The sequence below is a fragment of the Sinocyclocheilus anshuiensis genome, unplaced genomic scaffold (genome assembly GCF_001515605.1).
Source record: "Sinocyclocheilus anshuiensis isolate Anshui unplaced genomic scaffold, SAMN03320099.WGS_v1.1 scaffold883, whole genome shotgun sequence".
Lineage (NCBI taxonomy): Eukaryota > Metazoa > Chordata > Actinopteri > Cypriniformes > Cyprinidae > Sinocyclocheilus > Sinocyclocheilus anshuiensis.
The window spans coordinates 1355409-1374277 of NW_015547678.1; the positions used below are offsets into that span (position 1 = coordinate 1355409).

Here is an 18869-nt window from a genome sequence, read left to right on the forward strand (position 1 = left end):
CCGGGCTGGACTCCGCTTCGTCCACGGTGAAAGCCGATCCGGCGATCCACAGCGCGAAGTTGATATATTTCCTCAGCGACCAGCACGGATCAGCTCCAGGCATGACGACGTGGATATCGTCCTCTTTTGGAAGGCCAAACAAAGTAGTTTCGCTTTCACAACAAAACACACAGCGCCTTCACGACATGGCGGCGGCGGCAACAACAATACTACACTGAGAATAAAAGTTATGCCTTCTTTCTTTGCGTGAACATTTGGGCGGCGTTATGCAAATCTTCCCACATCGTGACGTAGACATGTGGGGGCGTGTTAGAACGAGCCGTTTTAGGTAGGCGTGGTTGACTCTTAACTTTTATAAAAAATATCTCTTTGGATTTGAGACTTTAGTCTTCGCAACTTTACAGATCTTCTTTATGCACCAAGAGCTTGTAACACTCCAAAGAGAAAGGAAAAATTTAAATCGCATCATATGACCCCTTTAAAGAACACAAGCTACTCAAAACATTCAGCCTGTTGCCAAACCTATGCCTTATTTATAAGCCGCTTATATTTGTTTAAATGATTTCCTAGGAGACAGTCTTTGCATATGAGTCTGATGCCACACTCTCCACCTGTCTCGGATCGTATTTAATATAACAGACCACCAACATCCATCCTAACTGACCGGCTGCTACTGTGACACTCTATCTGAGGGCCAAAACAAACATGAGACGACAGCAGAACTAAGACAGCAATGCAAAAAATAGTTAATTTTGAGTTTACCACTTAAGGAAAGGCAAACATATGACTATTTACTCAAACATTTATCTCAAAAATAGCACATTCCTAACAGCACGGCTACTGTAAGCAGTGAATAATCAAAGGAAGCAGGCACTCTTTATGAAGTGGGGTTTCTAGCTCACTCAAGATCTGGAAATGAATCATTGTGTGGCTCATTCGTCCGCTGCTTCTCACAGACAGACTACATCTGTTCTGGCAGACGAGAAACCCCTCTGGGCCTTCTATAGCCAGACTATTAAATTATTATTACAACAGAGCCACTGACACAAACTAAGATAGCAGCACAGCCAAGAGGAACAGTCGGAGAAACACAATAGCATCTCAGGGTTCCTGTAGTTATGGGGTTTCTAGATGACCGGAAATGCCTTAAAGTTACAGTAACTCACTTCTATTGAGCAATGAATGAGCCCCCACACTGTCTGGTGTGGGTCAGAAACAAGGAATTTGGCACAAATGTTTTGTTCATCACTTTCCCAGCAGCAGACACATAAATCAAGCATCTTTTAGCAACAAGAACAGGAAATGTATCTTCTAAATCAACATGCACTGGTCAATTTGCTATTGCAGATGACAAAAATAAATGGTTGAATCAGACAACGAACTGAATGACACAGAGAAAAGAGAATATAATCAGGGGAAATTCCTTATGTATGAACCAAACCTGCACAAAATGGGTGGAAGTGTATTGCGTGGAGCAATAACAATAATTATTAGTCCCCAAAGAGAAAAAGAGAAACTGTAAAGAGATTCTACTGAAGTTCTAGGGCAGATCCCACAAACTGCTATTGAATGGGATGGGTTTGCACAGATCCCCATTTGGAGGAGAGAAAAAGCTACTGGTTTCTGTCAGATAAAATGTCACCCCTGCTTTCTCAGGTTTCATATCCAAACTGGACACTCTGTAATAGGATACCAGAGAACATACAGGGGTTACTGATAGAGACTTACTGTTAAGACACTGAAAAAAAACAAGCCCCAGGGACAGCCGCACAAAACAGAAAGGAATCACACACTCTTGTTTACTATGAACACACAGGGGGCAAAGTTTTTGTTTTTAGAATGAGAAGGGCTATTTTGTTTAAAATATTTGATAACCCAGCCAACAAAAAATATGTTCTAAGAATGTGTTCGTAACATTCCCATTAGGATATAGAATTGTTATTTCAATGTTTTCTGAATATTCAAAATGTCCCAAAAAAAAAAAAAAAGTAAAAATGTTTGTTCTTGGTTATGCGAACGTTAGAGAAAACATTAAGGGAATGTTCCATTTTATCATTTTCTACATGTTATAGTAATGCTACTTTTGAAAGTTCTCAAATGAGTAGGAAGCAACTTTTACAATATGGCAGATGAATGTCCAAATAAACTGGTTTAGAAAAAGATTCCATGCATGAACAAAAAGTAACATTGTGCTAACAGTTTTGAGAACATTATTAAAGACCAGATAACTTAGAACAAATGTTTAATTAATTTAACTGGATTTTACCTTACGTTCACCAAAGTTCTGAGAACATTCCCTGTTGGGAATATGCAGATAAATAACAATTTTAATAACAAAAAATAAGTTTAATGATAATAATATAACATTTATTCAAATCTCTTTTGTGATTGAGATTTTGGCTGTTTTGCTTGTTTTATAATAATAATAATATTATTATTATTATTATTATTATTATTATAGATCAATAATAGATTAAATAGGTTACTTTGACATTTTGGTAAATAATAGGCCAACCATTATTCAATATGTTGGTCGATCAAACCAATTATTGCTCTATATCTATCTAATTGTAAGCATAGTTTTGGCCAAAGTACATACTTACCATAACAATATTACAGTTATTGTTCTTAATGTAAAACCAACCAATAATGTAACAAGCTTTCGTTTTGTTTCAGACAGTAGATGACAATAGATGACAGTGGTAACTAATATCAAGTTACCAGAGCTTTATCGTAACAATAATTGCAGTGACCATAATGTTTCTTGATTTACAAGAAAATTGTTGATAAAGACATTAACTTCCCCACTTTTTGCAGACAAACACTTGAAATATAAGCTGGAGCTGCACTCACTTTCTCCTGTACTCGTCCCTGTCGCGCTTGACTTTTGCCAAAACATTGTATAAGGCCCTGAGTTCAGGTGTGATGGTGTCAATCTGAACCCCGACACCGTCCGGATGAGTCCAAGACACTCCAGGCCCCTGATGAGTCTCAAACCGTCCTCCGTATCGGGCGGTGTGTGAGAAACTCCAGATTCTACCGGGGAGTCTCGACTGAAACAGTGCGTTTGAATAAGGCAGCTCGAGGTTCGTCTGGACCGCTTGCTCCCGGGAAAACAGCAGTCGGTACCGGGACTGCTCTTGGGCGTGCTGCAGCTGGATCTCCAATAACTTGTTTCTGCGCTCTAACTCGTGGACTTTGGAAAGGAAGCAGCGGAAGCGGAGATTGAGAGTTTTTAACACATGAATGTTGGAGCCCAAATCGTTTCTCAACGCGCTGGTTGCCATGGCGCCGGACCCGCTCCCAGCCGTACACGCTTCATTCATACCGACGGGTGCCGCGGATTCATTGAACAACATCGAGTTGAGAAGCGGGTCCGGAAAACGACGAGGTAAATCCATTTTTATTCGTGAGCAGTGTTTCTAGGCATCAAACTGGAGATGCTGTAAAGCTGCATACGTCACCTCCATGCTCTCAGACGCAAGGTGCACTCCCTTTATCTAATGTCACACAAATAATAGGCCATAGTCGCGCTTCTAGCGGTCGGATAAAGCGCATTGACCAGTACACATTTCATGAACTCTCAGCTGCCCTCCTACCATCCGCTGGTGATGAAACGGTTTGGTTATTGGTCTCAACTCGCCGTAGAGACTCAGGTTTCAGCCCAGTCTGAGAACACCATCCGAAGGAAACGGGAGGAGAAGAAGACATGTCCGCTCCGCCCTCCAGCAACAGTAGCATTGGCTACTGTCTGTAAGACACGCCCTTCTAATTAACATATTACATGAGGGGTTCGGGCATTAGCGCTGTGTCTTTAAAAGTATTTACATATTAAATATTTGGCTTTGTATAAGTGTTCAAGAAGTTATAAAAGAGAACTTTGTTTGTGATCTGTACAGTAGCTTCTTATTTGAACTTTGCAACTTAAAATCAATATTTTTTTGTCTTGTAATTTAAGCAAATGTTTCTATAAAAGGGTACAGAAAACGTCGAAATATGTTTAAATATGCTATAAGTATGCTACGATCACGATTTGACACTTTTCATTTCAGAACATTTATAATTGTAAATCATTATGATTAATACTCAGAAGATCCATTAATAGGTGCGATTGTGCTGTTCTTCTCCCACCAAAATGAGGTCACGTCCCAGAGGAAGTCTTTTGTCAAGGGTTTTTACTAAAATACTTAACAGGATGGAAAGTGATATCGTCATAGTGACTTGACAAACAGTTTAACTTAATTAAAACAATAGAAAACAAGTTAAGTCTTGATTATACAAAGGAAACCTTGAAGAACATCCAATTTATAAATTGTCAGGTAGAACACAGATATAATGACTCGTCTACTCAAGCAAAAGTAGCGAAATGGATTAAAATTCACTCATACTTTCAATTAATTGTGATAATGTGGAAAGAAAAAAAGGATTTCTGTCATATTTTATACTGTATATTACAGTGTCTGTGATGGGGACAAGAAAACATACTGGATAGAAGGATTTAGAGAACCTTTAAAGAAAATTCCAGAAGTGAAGAACCCTCCCTTCGCAGTTTTATTATATCTGATGCAGTGTTTGTCTTGCTGAAAAATAAAGCTAAATAGAAATATATATATATAACTACATATTAAATAGTATGAAGGCATATACTAAAACAAACTGAAATAAACTGAAAATATAAAAATAAAAGTAATAAATGCAATAATAGTATGCAAGTACTAAATAACACTGCTTAGATGACACATTCAGTCAGATATGGTATTCTTACACCTTTATTAATTTGAGCTAATTCAAAAGCAGACATTCAGCAACAGTTGAACATTGTAGCAGCGGGAATAGGCGAATAAACACTAACTGGGTTTTTCTGGTTTTCTTTTTTTAAAACAAACTTCACACCATGCATTCAGCTCAAGAACACCCTATCACAGGTGTGTGTTTATATTGTAAGAATAAACTTAAAATCACTGAGACTCTTCTCAGTGGCACCTTGCTTACCAGAGGCACAACTTGCTCTGGGGAAAATCTTTAATCTGCAGAATATTACGGTGTGAATTACGGACACATGGAAGACATAACAAAAAAGAAATTTAGTTATCGTGATTTTGATCAAAACACAAACCCAACCAGAAAAACAAAGTGGAAAAAGGCTCCCAAAATAAATATGCTGGCCCTTTTTATTCTTTATCTTTGTTTCATTGTTGATGCAGGTAAAACCCTTTACAAATCAGAAAGTATTTTCATTTTTTGGGAATAACATTAAACAAACTTTCATCTCAATCTTTAACCATTTACACATGGAAAACAATCGTCACACATTTGCATCACATCACAGAACCACTGTCAGGCCTTGCCTTTCTCACGAACTGCAAACAATTCATTGAACACCACTGCAAAAAAAAAATCAAAAAAAAAAAATCCAGAAACATAGACCAAGACGATGAGAGATTAGTTAGTGAATCTGTAACTCTTAGCCAATTTAGAGTAAAAAAAAAAAAACAACACCATAAACAAAAAAAACAAAAGGGAAAAATAAAATAAAAATAAAAGGGTTGATTATGAAATAATTCCAAATCAAATTACCTGCAACATGTCGGATCAAAACAGCATGGTGTGTTTGTGTGTATTAGGTGTTATAAAACCATTGTAGAGTAAATGCGTATTAACTCGTCAGGCTACACGTCACTTTCTTGTTTAGGAGAGAGTTATAACTGAATGAACCCACGCGGAGATCAGGAGCAGAAGTGGAGGTGAATGAGTGTGTATGCGAGCTGATAGAAGTTTTGGGAGCCTGGGCCCCGATTGAAAGGTGTCCTTATGGAGTTGCAAATAGCGGTGTCCGGGTAACAGACAGACTCCGTGTTTAAGGAACACCTGCACTGGACAGAGAGCTCACGAGTCCATAAGTGAGGTGCATAAAGTGTGCCATCAGGGCACAGAGTTCAACAGGTCCTGCAGGAAGGTGTCAGGATCTGGGATGTCTGACAAAAGACCTGGGAAAAGAGTCGAATATTAAGAGATTAATATTCGATAGCTCAACATTTTTTTTCACTGAGCTTTGGGTTCAGTACATGGCAGGAAAGTGTATTAAAAATGTCTGACCTACGACATCCAGGAACTCGGAGAAGGATTCAGCAGGCATGAGCTCATCCTGGAAAGCCCTCAAAATCCTTTCTGAAGCCTCATAGATGGGCATGTCATTGTGCCTTATGTACTCTGCGAGCGAGAAGGACCAGCCTCCCTCTGTGTTGCTGGTGGGCACTTTCTGTTGTGGGAATGGGCAGATAAAATGAAGATTTCATGGAAATATGAACTTATTAGAAATTACACAAGTGCAAAAAAATAACACATTCTCGTACCCTGAACATATCATAGACAAGATCCACCAGACCCCAGAAGAGAAGCGGTGAGCGGTAAACAGCATACTCCTTCACGGCTTTGTCTGTGAGCCTGAAACGATTAAAATCAAATATGCAATTAAATCACTTATCAGACAGATATTATTCAAAACAAATAAAACTGACACATAAATATATGTATAACCATACATATATAGCTTGATATATATAGTTTTAATGTAGAAATTTAATACAACAAAAAACAAAAAAAATCTGCAATTAAACAATTATCATTATTAAAAAATAATTAAAAAGAAATGCATTATCAATATGGCAATTAAATCAAAAACTGCAATTAAATCACTCAATGTGTAATTATTTTATTAATAATATTATTAATATAATTACATATATGCATGCATTTTGTGTGTGTGTGTGTGTATATATATATATATATATATATATACACACACACACACAAAATGCATGCATATATGTAATTATATTAATAATATTGCATAAAATAATATAATTATATATTACATTATATAATATATAATTAAAATTTAAAAAAAAATTCTGAAACAGTAGTCACTCTGAAAGCGAAAAATTTTACAAACAGTAATACTGAGGCCTGAAACAATCTGACACACCCAGCACAAGCCATGTCTGATATAATCTTGCATCAATCTTCTAAGGCATAATACAGTCTTAAAGCAAACATCGGCAGTTTGAGTAAGCACAAAACACTTGCCAAAACCAAAAAAATAGACACCCTCAGCACGTAAAGTACAGCACGCGCTTGTACAAGCTCTTTAAAGTTCATGCTCTGACACATGCACAGGCATGCTTTGTTCCCTTACTTGTTAGCACCCCCTTGTGAAACCTTGCGGGCATGTGAAGTGACCAGCAGCCTACGAAGAAAGTCGAGACGCGTAGTCCTCCAGCGCTCAGGTGGCAGGATGTGCATGGCCAATATGGTGAAGTAGTGCGGCCCGTCCACCTCGTACGAAGTCTCCACCCACTTTTCACAAGGCTGCTCTAAGAAGCTCTGAAGATTCTTCTCCTCCCGTGACGTGGCCCTTGTTCTGAAGAGAAATTCAGAAAAATGTTTCGAATCTCAAAACGCACTAGAACTCAATTCTCATCTTTGATAAACGTACGTGTTGAGGACGTAGAGAATGGTGTGAATGATGTAAAGGATGAGGTGGATGTTGCTCTCGCGGCCTCCTCCCCCTGTGTCCACGCTGAAGGACTGCTCCATAGCAAAGCGCAGGAACAGCAGCTTGGTATCGTGAATGTTGAGCTGGTACGTGGGTTCCCTTTGCCCTGTGCACTCTTGCAGATATGTGTTGTGCCTGTAACGGTACAAAACAAGCTTAAAATCCTGTAAATATTCAGGAGTACAGCTTAGCTTTAAATAAGCTGCAGGCATGACGTACCTTGCCAGGCAGGTGGCGAAGGCAGATTCGGGTACATGAGGCCCCCATACTGGTAGGAGACCATTGCACTTTGTGTTGGCATTTTGTAGTGCGGCACTGTCCCATTCCTCACGCCCTCTGGCAAGCCTGATCCAGACCGACAAGAGAGAACATTATGAAACATGTGAGATGATAAAACCTTCCTTGAAGCGATAGTTCACCCAAAAATAAAAAATTCTGTCATCATTTAATCACCCTCAGTTGACGGTAGCCATTGACTTCCACAGTATTTTTTTCCATACTATGGAAGTCAATGGCTACCGTCAGCTGTTTGGTTACCAACATTATTCAAAATATCTTTTTTGTGTTCAACAGACGAAAGAAACTCATACAGGTTTGGAACAACTTGAGGGTGAGTAAATGATTGATTTTGGGTGAAATATTAATTTAATCAAATCTATTGCAGTTTCACGCACCTGACAGCAGCAAGATGACAGTCATAGTGGACTATGTTAAAGTGTGAGACAGTGCTGTAGCCCTGTTGCTTGCGGGGTTTGTTCTCGAACTCCTCTAGGGGCACACGCTTTGTAAATGTGTAGATGCCCAGAACTTTGGTTGGCTGTGGGGTACAAAGTATGATCAAGGATAAGACAATGAAGAGGTTGAGCATTTACATCTACAGCTAAATAAAACATCATTGGTAGATAAATGGACCTGGAACTTGTAGCCCTCTCTACAAATACAGCAAGTCAACCCAGGTTCTTCTATGAGCTCCTCCATCTGTTTAAGCAGGGACGTCTTGGTCACCACCTGGCCCTTCTCATTGGTCTAAAACAAAGTGAAAAACAGAAAAATTTGAATTCATAGTCGATTATACATCAAGCTTCTATATATATTTGCAACTCACTGTCATTCCCAGTGTGCCGAGAGCTTTCTGCCTCATCGCCATGGCCATGCGTTTCTTCTCCGCTCGAGTCTCCCTTCGGGCAGCGTCGATCTTCAGGTTAACCTCTGCGAGTTCCCTTAGTGCCTCCAGAAGATTCTCTGCTAAAGTGCCGATACCCTCGTCACTGGACACCTGCTCCAGCTTGTGTAAATTGGTTATTGAATCTGTACCGATTAGCATCTATAAGAAGAGGAGAAAAGATGATTTATGTTAGTTGTCTGTGTACAGGGATACTGCATGAAATAAAAAGATCAAAACTTCTCAAACTAGTGATAAAAGTGTTACCTGTGTAGGGGGGTGCTGGGTGGCCAGACCACGCAGCAGTCTCAGGATAAACGGAAGGGCTGGTCGAGCAAGGAACTTCTTCCAAACATCTGCATCCAGGCTGCAAATATTATTTACAGTTTAGGTAATCACTTTATAATAGTAATGTTTTTGGATAAGGTAGATGCATTGCATTTCTTGTTGTTTTATATTTTTCATTAGTTAAAAAATAATGATTTATTTTATATTGTATAAATGAAAAAATATGAATGAATAACTTATCAAACTTATAAACATAAAACAAAATCTAATACATAAGAAAATAGAGATAATAAATATGTATCTATAAAATGTATTTCTGGATATCCGGACTCTATCTGCACTACACACACACAGACACACATACATAATTTATTATACTGTAATTATTATTTATAGTAAATCTACTGTATGTATTAATATATATGTGTTAGTTTTCTTTTTTATGATTAAAAATGTAATTTATATTTTTATTTAAATTTAGTTTTTATTAATGTGTAGATATATACACATTAATAAATACAAATACAAATTACATTTTAATAATAACAAATAAAAATAAAACAAATATTAATACATTTATTTACTATAAATAATAATTACAGTATTATAAATGATACATGTTTTTATATATAATGTATTTGAATATATATAAATAAACAAATCATAAATATGTATCTAAATATAATTTATAATATCTACAATATGTATTTTGGGATATGTATAAAAGATACTATATTGTATTAAAGCATATACCAGTATTTACTATAAATAAAAATGAACACTATATTATAATCAAATTATATTAAAGTATTATATATATATTTATACAAAAATATAGAAATAAACACTATTATTATATTATGACATACTTCTTAGCACAGGGGATATGTTTCTTCATATAATCCAGAGCACTCTGGGTGATGCCCTTCTGCAAGATGAGGTCTTTCAATTGATGTCCATTACTATTATTCTTGATTCCAGCAGCTATTTTACAGAAACAGTCCAGAAAGACCTTGTCATCTGCACTGTGCTCCTCATCATACCTGTATATGAAAACAAATGGTGTTTAATGCAGCAGAATTTTACTATTGTTACAAAGAAAAGTCAGAGTTCTAGGTCTAAGATGAACAAACACCATACTTGTCGAAGTTGCAGCAGGGTTTAAAGCGCTCGACCAGGATGTGCATCTTCTCTAGTTCACCGAAGGACAGGTAAGGGATGATGCGGAGCAGCCCCTGTAGGACACTGGGATTGGAACGCACAAACAATGTGTTGATCTGGTCCAGCAGCATCACCAGCTGGTCCTTATCACCCGTCAGCAGCAGGTTACCCTGGAGGAGAAACACAACAGAGATATGAATACAGCTGTCTCCCTTCTATTTTGTTATAATATTCATTGCATAAATCAAAATGTCTTGCTGACCTTGTCTTCAGACACAGTTTCCGCATTGGCCTCATCCAGGATGATCTCCATAATACTAAGAACCTGCTCTGCTATGGATGCTCCTCCACTGTCCTTGCTCTCCTGCTCTGCCACCAAGGCCTGGAATACAACATCCAATTACAAATATTCTCTTAAATATTACATTTGATCTCATCAGATGATTCCTCTGGTATGTTACTTACCAGATTCAATGTGCCCAACATAACATTCAGTGTGTTCATCTCCGGTTTCACCAGCTGCTGTCTGTTGATTTTCACTTTCACACAATAACTAAATAACTTGAGGAGAACCTATAAAGCAAAACGCAATCATTAGAATTTTCTTCAGTTTCTGAGGAAATCTGTAGAGTGATGAATTATAGAGCTGAACTTCATACTCACTGTGAGAAGGTGCCTGCCCTGTTTGAAATCTTTGATTCCAGAGAGCCTGTTCAACATGCACTCCAGACCTCCACACTGCGCCATCACTCCAGCCATCTTATATACCTCCTCATCATCCTCCTCTTCATCTGAACAGAGAGAAAACACCAATTACAAGTGAGAAACATGAGATAAACTATGGGGAAAAAAACGAAACTTATGTTAAAGAAAGGGTCCTGCAACATAAAACCAACCTGTAGTTGAGTCCAAAGACTCAATGAACTCCTCTGTTGCATCTCCCAGAAGCCCCCTCATTCTGTAGATGATCCTCATTGGCTCACCCTTTATTGCAAGAAACAGAGCGTTTAAACCATGGTGGATATGTAAAAATAAAGTACCTTTTTATCTTCTTTAGCTTACCTCATTGGTGGGGCACCAAACCTTCTTATAGACCTCAGCAACAGACAGATCCAAACTGATGATCTTGTTATTCACAAGGAGCTGCAAAGAAAAAAGTCATCTTTAAAAACATATTTCAATAGAGGATCAGATAAGAGTGCCCAAAACAAACAAAAAAAAAATCGTATTTTTTTTTTTATTTTTAAATTATGTAAAAACCTTGTTTTCATTCATGCATGTTTCTGGTTGCGCCACTTGACATAGTTAAGGTTGTTTCACACTGAAAACAAAAAAGCGAGGCGAATCGCCGATGAACGGTGCTTTCACACTGAGCGCGAAACGATTGATCACCTTCTGCTAATTCACACCTGCACGCTAGATGGCGCCGACCAACAATACATTTTTCCTCAGATATGAATCTCATATATGCTTTTAACATCGTCCGCTGCTCAATATATAGCATTAACTTAATATAAATAAAGTTTGGTTCCACACCAGAAACAAAAACTATCTATAATGCTTACAAGAAAACATCTTAAAATATAAACAGAAGTACAATTAGCATCAAGCCACATTTGAACATTTTTGTAGTTATTAATGTACTTGCTTAAAATCCACTTTAAACCATCATCGAGTGCTTGTAACTTCCGACTGTGATCTATAGTTGATTTTGATTCTATAATAGGCAGACATGCACTCTTTGTATGTTTAATAACGCCACACTGCTTATTGTCATAAACATCCTTTATTGTTATAAAAATACCATGAGCATACAAAACACATACAGAAAATATATAGTCATAATCATATGTCTATTTGCTTTCATATTTCATGTGTAGAAAAATGTTTCACTCGATTTTTTTAATACGGAAGATCTACCCAGCTAACAAAAATATGTAACTGTTACATCGTGTTAGCTGGGTAGAGAGTGAATGCGCTCTGACACTCATAACACTCGCACACGTGGAAGAAAACGAACAGTGCTCTCCACATCACATAATTTAGTGGAGAATTAATAGAAATTATATTAAGAACATGTGAGAATAAATCTGTTCTCAGATACCAATAGGCGCGTTTCCATTACCCTTCAAATTGCACAAATTGAAATTGCGAATTGAAAATACGCTTAATGGAAACACGTCAATTTCGCAAAAACTCCCATATATCGCAAAAAAGTTTTTACACTAGCATGAGGTGGTTTTTCTGGCAATGCGAAAAAGGAATAATTCGCAAAACTGCAATGGAAACGGCTTTTTCGCATTTACAGGTCACATGGCGTATGTAAAAAGTCATATGATCATTCTTCAATGTACTATAACCGCCAAGAACACTTCACAAGTGGCCGCGCTCCAGTATAGGGGGCTTTCCCTACCATTAATGCTTAGACAATTTACACTGCACACGTCTGTGGTGCAGTGTGGCTCTGATACGGTCACTGAAGCTGATTGCGGCCACTCAATGCTTTTGTATATGTTTTTATACAGGCTATGGTTTATTCCAGCTGCACCACGCACGTTTCTGAAGCGGCTCTCTTTGCTGCTTCTGTAAAGATACACGCATAAGCCTCCTTTGAATAAATATAGCCAAAATCCGTCAAAATCCCACTAAAATCCGTTGCCATGACTTATCGCGAAAGGCAAAAGGTTACGTTTTAGTCGCATAACATTGGTTAATGGAAACGCCGTCATTTCGCAATACTTTTTTATTGACATTTATAAAATATCGCCAAAGTTTTGCACAAATCTGTAATGGAAACGCGCCTAATGATAACTCGGCATCCACTCTCGTCACTCTCGGAATACTCTTCTTCAGTGTTTGTTTACACTGGTTTTTGAAACCGCACCACCACTCTCACCCTTTTGTGCAACAGCAGCTGCTCCAGGCATGTGATCTAAGCTCAAATCTGATTGGATGGCCTGTTTCGTCACGGCGCGACCGGGGGAAAAAAATCATCACAGGACGAAAAAAAAAAATCCTCGCTTTTTCATGCCACGAATGATTGTGCCTGGTGTGAATAGCCTCATAGGGATCTATTGTTTCGATTCAAAAGCATCATCGCACCGAATATTTGCGCCGAATTTTCGCGTTCAGTGTGAAAAGGCCTTTAGGCACAACTCATAACTTTGGCAGTCAAACATTTTTTCAAATATTTGTAAAATGTAATATATAAATATTTATAAAATGTATAATATATATTTAAAATAGTTAATACATTTTTTAAAATATTTTTTTACATTTATTTTTATTAGTTTTTTCTTGCTTTATTAAGGTTTAAAAATAATTTAGAAATAGGGCTGGGCAATAAATCGATAACGATAATTATCGCGCGGTATAAATTTCCTCGATAAACGATAACAAGAGGTCGATAAATTATCAATATAATGTTTATGAGGCAAAGGCGGAACGAAAGAGCACAACTCATTTGAAGCGCGTCACTCGGACCGTTTATCCACTCAGATCAAAGTTCAAACAGCGGCGCGAGCTTCACTAGAGCAGATGGTGCTGTGAGATCCAGTGTGAAACGCCTGCATTTAGCGCTTACAGCCAGATGATACAGCGCTGACAAACAGGAGAAACACGGTGCGCAACGATACAGTTAGAAGACTTTTTAATCTACAAATTGCCATCATTTACCATAGATTTACTGTAGCACTAACTGCACCATGGTATTGTGTCAGAAATGTGGGTATTTGTGTCGAATATATATTATTAATGTAGACATGTTTTAAATGTATCGGAGGAGTGATGGAATATAATTACAGTATTTTTTTTGTGTGATTAAGCTAGCTAGCGTTTATGCATTTATACAAAATTAATTTAGCCTAGCTACTGTTTTTCATACAAATACCTCAAAACCATATTACATTTTTACCATGGTATTGAGGTGCTATATTTTAGGTTTTAACTGTGATTATCATGATCTAAATATATGCTACTATGGAAGACCAGTGGTTAAATAAAAAAAAAAAAAAAACTCAAACAGTCTGAATAATTAAATTTCAACATATAAAATGAGGTTGCTACAACACTTACAGATATTACGGATTTTGATAATGAACATAAATCTACATCTGCATCCTAACTTAAGCTACTATTAAATGTGTATTTCTAAGAGACAAAATTTTTTATATTATTATTAATATTATCAGGCAACACAAACCCGTTTCTTGATTTGAAACAATATTACTCAGAACGTGCAGAACTAAGAAATTATTTTTCTCAATTAAGATATTTATTTTGTTAAGGAAAAAAGACTGGAAAAGTGTAAAGAATTCAAAAACGTGAAGTGTTTGTCATGTTCTGACCATAAAGAATAGTTTAAAACCACAATCAACTGTCTGGTTTTTACAACTTTCACACTGAAGCAAAAATCTGCCTTTAAACTTGAAAAAAAAAAAAATTTGACATTTATCGTGTTGAAAGAAATAAAAATTTGACATTTATCATGATAATTATCGATAGCGACTGATATGAAAAAACATTATCATGATAATTTTTTGACCATATCGCCCAGCCCTACTTAGAAATACAAATAATGCCAAGTGATTTATTTGAAAAAGTCCTAGGACATAGTACTGAGGAAGATTACATACCTCCATGCCGCTGTCGTCCTCCAGTAGTGCCACAAGATCGCAATCCTGGCAGATTTTGTTCTTGATGTCTCTCATGAGAGGGCCAATGCCTGGTTCATTACTGCTGTATGGGTTTCCTGGCATACGGCCTTGCAGGAAGTCCTCCTGCTGTGGGTCCTTCTCCAGTGTAACAAAGAACTCTGTCACCTCATTCTCCTCCTTCATACACACAGATGGGAGAAATTAGTTTGACCAAAATCATTATTCCAAAAGTTAGAAGAAAATGTTAATGAGCTGAAGTCTACTTACTGGATAAATGATGCTACATAACCTCTCGAAGATGAAGACAGGGGTGCGATAATCATCCAGGTTGTACCGCTTTGCAGTTTCGATGCACACAGCCATGAATGCTTTGGTCTCAGACTCCGTCCCTATAAAAGAAGATATAGCATTGAGCTGATTTGGTCTCTAATAACAAAAAACCTCAGAGAAGATCTGAAGGTGAAGGCTGGAACCTGTAGTCATGTCCTCCAACATCTCCAGCAGCATGTCTTGGGTCTCATCGATCAGTTTGGTTCTCTGGACCACCAACTTCCTTAAGCACAGGTAGCCGTTAAGGACAGTGCCAACCAACCGACTCTTAAAGTGACGCTTAATAGACTCCACCTCCACAAATGAGGACAGCAAGCCTGTGAGAGAAGAGAAACTGTTAAAACAAGCCACAGGCTCTCAGGAAGTTCTCTGAGTTTAACTTGAACAAGACACAAAAGCTTGAATTCACCTGTCAAACTCTTGAGGGCGTATCCCTGCTGTAAGTCTGTGCTCAGTGTGGCTTCTTCAAGGGCTAGTAGATGAGCAATTTCCTGAAGAACACCACATAAGTTTAGGTTAATGGAAATGACACATCCTCACTATATAACACTATAGTATCTACAGTTTTTGACGATACCTTGGTGATGAGGTTGCCGATGTATGGTAGGACACCACGGGCAGCCAGGTAAACCTTCCAGTGAGCAGGTTTGATGAGCTTCTGGTACAAATCCAGGTACGCTGCAGCACGCTCTCCTGCAATGCTCAGCTCATCCAGATAACTGAAGAACAAACAACAAAAACTTGGAAATGACTCCTACATCTTGCTCGATTGAGCCTAATATGGAAAAATCTGGTTCAAAAAGGATTGTTTTATTCATTCATGTCAAATGTACCTTGTTAGAAGGTCCAGAACTTGCTGTTTGCGGCTGGGGATTGTTGTTAGAGCTTCGACGATGGTGCAAGCCGCCTGTCTTGCTGCCTGGGTGGCTGGGGTGAAGAGCACCTATGAGAAGAGTCAGATTACATTAGAGCACATTAAAGCAGAAAAGAATTAGACACTCTAGAGTGCTTTGAGAGAGAGCACATACCTGTCTCAGCCAGTTGTTATGACCCAGTTTGAGCAGGCGAGGGAACAGGCCTTCTGACCTGGACCTCATGAACTGCTTCCACTTCCACACGTACTTCTCCATCAGGTACTGCCTCCTGATCTCAGCCTTATTCAAAGGTTTAGAGACTGTTTCCTGACCTGCGATAGACAAGAGAGCAAAATTAAGTAAACCGTTTGATGGAAATAACGGAGAACACTGCTGATGCAGAGTTTGGATATTTACATCTAGCAGGAAGGCACTTTTTCCAGGCTTCATAAGAGGCCTTGGGGTCTTTTTTGAGCCAGAGCTGGGCCTGTGCGTGGATCTCGTTGTTGTATGGCTTGACTGTAGTCAGGGATTCGACGGCAGCATCCTGTTAGAGAGTACAAGTCAGGTAAGTGCATCAATACTTATCGATTAAAACCTCATCAGTACTGCAAGTCTGTCGAACCTTGTTTTTCTTGCTGGTTGGGGAAGGAGGTTTGATGAGTTTCTGCAGGATCCTCAGGCACATCAGTGTAATGTTCTCCACGACCACAGGGGTCTTTATATTCACCGCCATCAAGAACAGACTCAGTGCTGAAAATAAACAGAGGCTTGAGTAGGAAGCACTAATATTAAAATTCTAGCTATTACAGATAAAATGTTAATTATTCATAACAGAATATATTAATTAATCATCATAATTACATAATATGTAATGATTATGACTTTTATAATAACTATAAGGATATAATTTAGTAAAAGAAAACATGAATTAAAAAAAGAGAAGCATGAGTAGGTAACAGGGCTGTGCGATATTGAAGAAAAATGCGATACCTTGTAAAAAATGTGATATTCGATATGCGATACGATATTGCTTAAAGTGTATAAAAGCAATTTCAGTTATATTTTAAAATATTTAAAAATGAAAATTATATAACCAATTTGTTTCACATTCTTTCTTGGAAAAGAAGGAATCACTACAACTTCTGAAAGTGACCAGCAGTGTTTTAGCATTACATAAAAAGTAATGTCACAAATCAGAAAATGTAATTTTAACATCAGTGTGAACATACAAACAAAAAAAATTAATGACACTAATTTTATATCATTGTAACTTTGCTTTCCATACACTTTAAGTACTTCTTCATATGCCACAGCAAAAGCTATAGTCTGAGAAAGTTCAAACATGATTAAAGGCAAGTGAACAGTCAGTAAAAAAAAAAGAAAAAGAAATACACAATTTACAAGCATAGATAATATAAACTGTAGTATTCAGGTACAGAAATGTAATAATTAAGTGTAAAATAACACTGCATAGTGTTCACTGTATGAATTAAATTTAGATTAATCTTTGTTATAGCCGTTTTGTTGTTTGATCGTTTTGATTTAAGTAGCCTATTATTAAAATGATTCAGATATTTGTGATATGTGATATCGTGATATTGATCACAGCATCTCCAATATTGGCCAATAACTGATATGATCTGACACAGAGATTATATTTCTGTGGAACAGCTACAGCAATTCAATTCATTTCAAGTTTATTTGTATATAGCTTTTCACGATACGAATCGTTGCAAAGCAGCTTTACAGAAAATTAAGTTTCTACAATATATTTATTAGTAGCTTGTCAGTGGTGACTATGTCAAATTTATGTACATATGGCAGAAATGTACGGTAAAATTCAGTTAATGACGTAATCAAACAGACGATGAACACTATTAACAGCAATAATTATGTTGCAATCAAACTTGTAGCAAAATTTGGTAGTTTATGTTGTTTCAGGGTTGGCATCGACAGCTTAAGGAAAAATAAAGGTTCAGACTTTTAGCTCTGGAAATCCACCACAGGACTCACCACAGCGAAGTCTGAGCTCCCAGCATCCTCCCTCCTTAGCAATGGAGTCTGTAAGCAGCAGCATTTCATACTGCAAACTACTGACCTAAATGAGAGGAGACGACAATTGTAAGAAACAGTCAAATAAGTACTACAGATCTACCACAGGCATCAAAAACAGTAGCTACATGTGATCTTTACTATGTAATAAAGACCGTTACCAGATCAGGGTTGGCCCTGTGACCTTTAAGGGCAGCTGACACCTTGGCAATAATGAGGTCATTCATCTGCTGTGTGGCTTCTGGGTGATCTCTGCAAAATACATTGATGCAAAAGTAGTTGACATCTTGTAAAACAAACAGTATTAGCTAGTCTCTTCAGAGATTTGGATATTTGTGTGTGTATATACCTGGTAAGCAAACAGACGAGCTGGCGGACCTCCTCCCTCATGGCTCCAGTGCCACGGCGCAGGTTGTACTCAAACAGTTCTCGGATGAGACCCTGCAGTACCAGGATCTGCCTGATGGCAGTGTTGGTTGCCAGTGCACGCAGTAGAGTGATGCAGTGGCCCGTGACTGCAGACGCACAGCCGTAGCACTTGGTGGAGGATGTGTACCCGCATCCCAGCACAGACAGGGCGCGATATTGGCTGGCTGTGAAGGTGGGTTGTGTGGAGGTGCGGGATGATTTGGTAGCAGCTTCCCGCTGTTGCAGGTCATACTCCAGCAGCTCCTTACGCGATGCAAGCACTTTCTGAATGAGGAATGAAAGCAGTTTACAATGACTGTTTTATAATAAAATAATTTAAAGGGGTCATATGATGTTGCTAAAAAGAACATTATTTTGTGACTTTGGTGTAATGAAATGTG

At 37.9% G+C, this 18869-nt stretch overlaps 2 protein-coding genes across 3 annotated transcripts in view; both read right to left on the reverse strand.

Annotated features, from left to right (window-relative positions):
• LOC107703080 (intermediate filament family orphan 2-like) overlaps positions 1-3758 on the reverse strand; it is a 25860-nt gene extending 22102 nt beyond the window's left edge. For both annotated transcript variants that reach the window (XM_016505597.1, XM_016505596.1), the window contains exon 1: positions 2854-3758. In XM_016505597.1, coding sequence (XP_016361083.1) covers positions 2854-3401 — 548 coding nt within the window. In that variant the 5' untranslated portion in view covers positions 3402-3758. The remainder of the gene's footprint in view (positions 1-2853) is intronic.
• A 988-nt stretch (positions 3759-4746) lies between these two features.
• Positions 4747-18869, reverse strand: part of LOC107703045 (E3 ubiquitin-protein ligase UBR4-like) — a 58278-nt gene continuing 44155 nt past the window's right edge. The window contains exons 77-105 of the mRNA XM_016505538.1: positions 18410-18753; positions 18222-18312; positions 18022-18106; positions 16631-16758; positions 16423-16552; positions 16180-16337; positions 15985-16094; positions 15729-15870; positions 15561-15642; positions 15295-15468; positions 15089-15210; positions 14801-14998; positions 11229-11309; positions 11063-11150; positions 10830-10957; positions 10632-10739; positions 10429-10548; positions 10146-10336; positions 9875-10048; positions 8985-9084; positions 8661-8879; positions 8468-8581; positions 8230-8372; positions 7775-7900; positions 7496-7690; positions 7196-7420; positions 6354-6444; positions 6097-6259; positions 4747-5987 (exon numbers count right to left, since the gene is read on the reverse strand). Of these exons, the coding sequence (XP_016361024.1) occupies positions 5923-5987; positions 6097-6259; positions 6354-6444; positions 7196-7420; positions 7496-7690; positions 7775-7900; positions 8230-8372; positions 8468-8581; positions 8661-8879; positions 8985-9084; positions 9875-10048; positions 10146-10336; positions 10429-10548; positions 10632-10739; positions 10830-10957; positions 11063-11150; positions 11229-11309; positions 14801-14998; positions 15089-15210; positions 15295-15468; positions 15561-15642; positions 15729-15870; positions 15985-16094; positions 16180-16337; positions 16423-16552; positions 16631-16758; positions 18022-18106; positions 18222-18312; positions 18410-18753 (4095 nt within the window). The 3' untranslated portion in view covers positions 4747-5922. The remainder of the gene's footprint in view (positions 5988-6096; positions 6260-6353; positions 6445-7195; positions 7421-7495; positions 7691-7774; positions 7901-8229; positions 8373-8467; positions 8582-8660; positions 8880-8984; positions 9085-9874; positions 10049-10145; positions 10337-10428; positions 10549-10631; positions 10740-10829; positions 10958-11062; positions 11151-11228; positions 11310-14800; positions 14999-15088; positions 15211-15294; positions 15469-15560; positions 15643-15728; positions 15871-15984; positions 16095-16179; positions 16338-16422; positions 16553-16630; positions 16759-18021; positions 18107-18221; positions 18313-18409; positions 18754-18869) is intronic.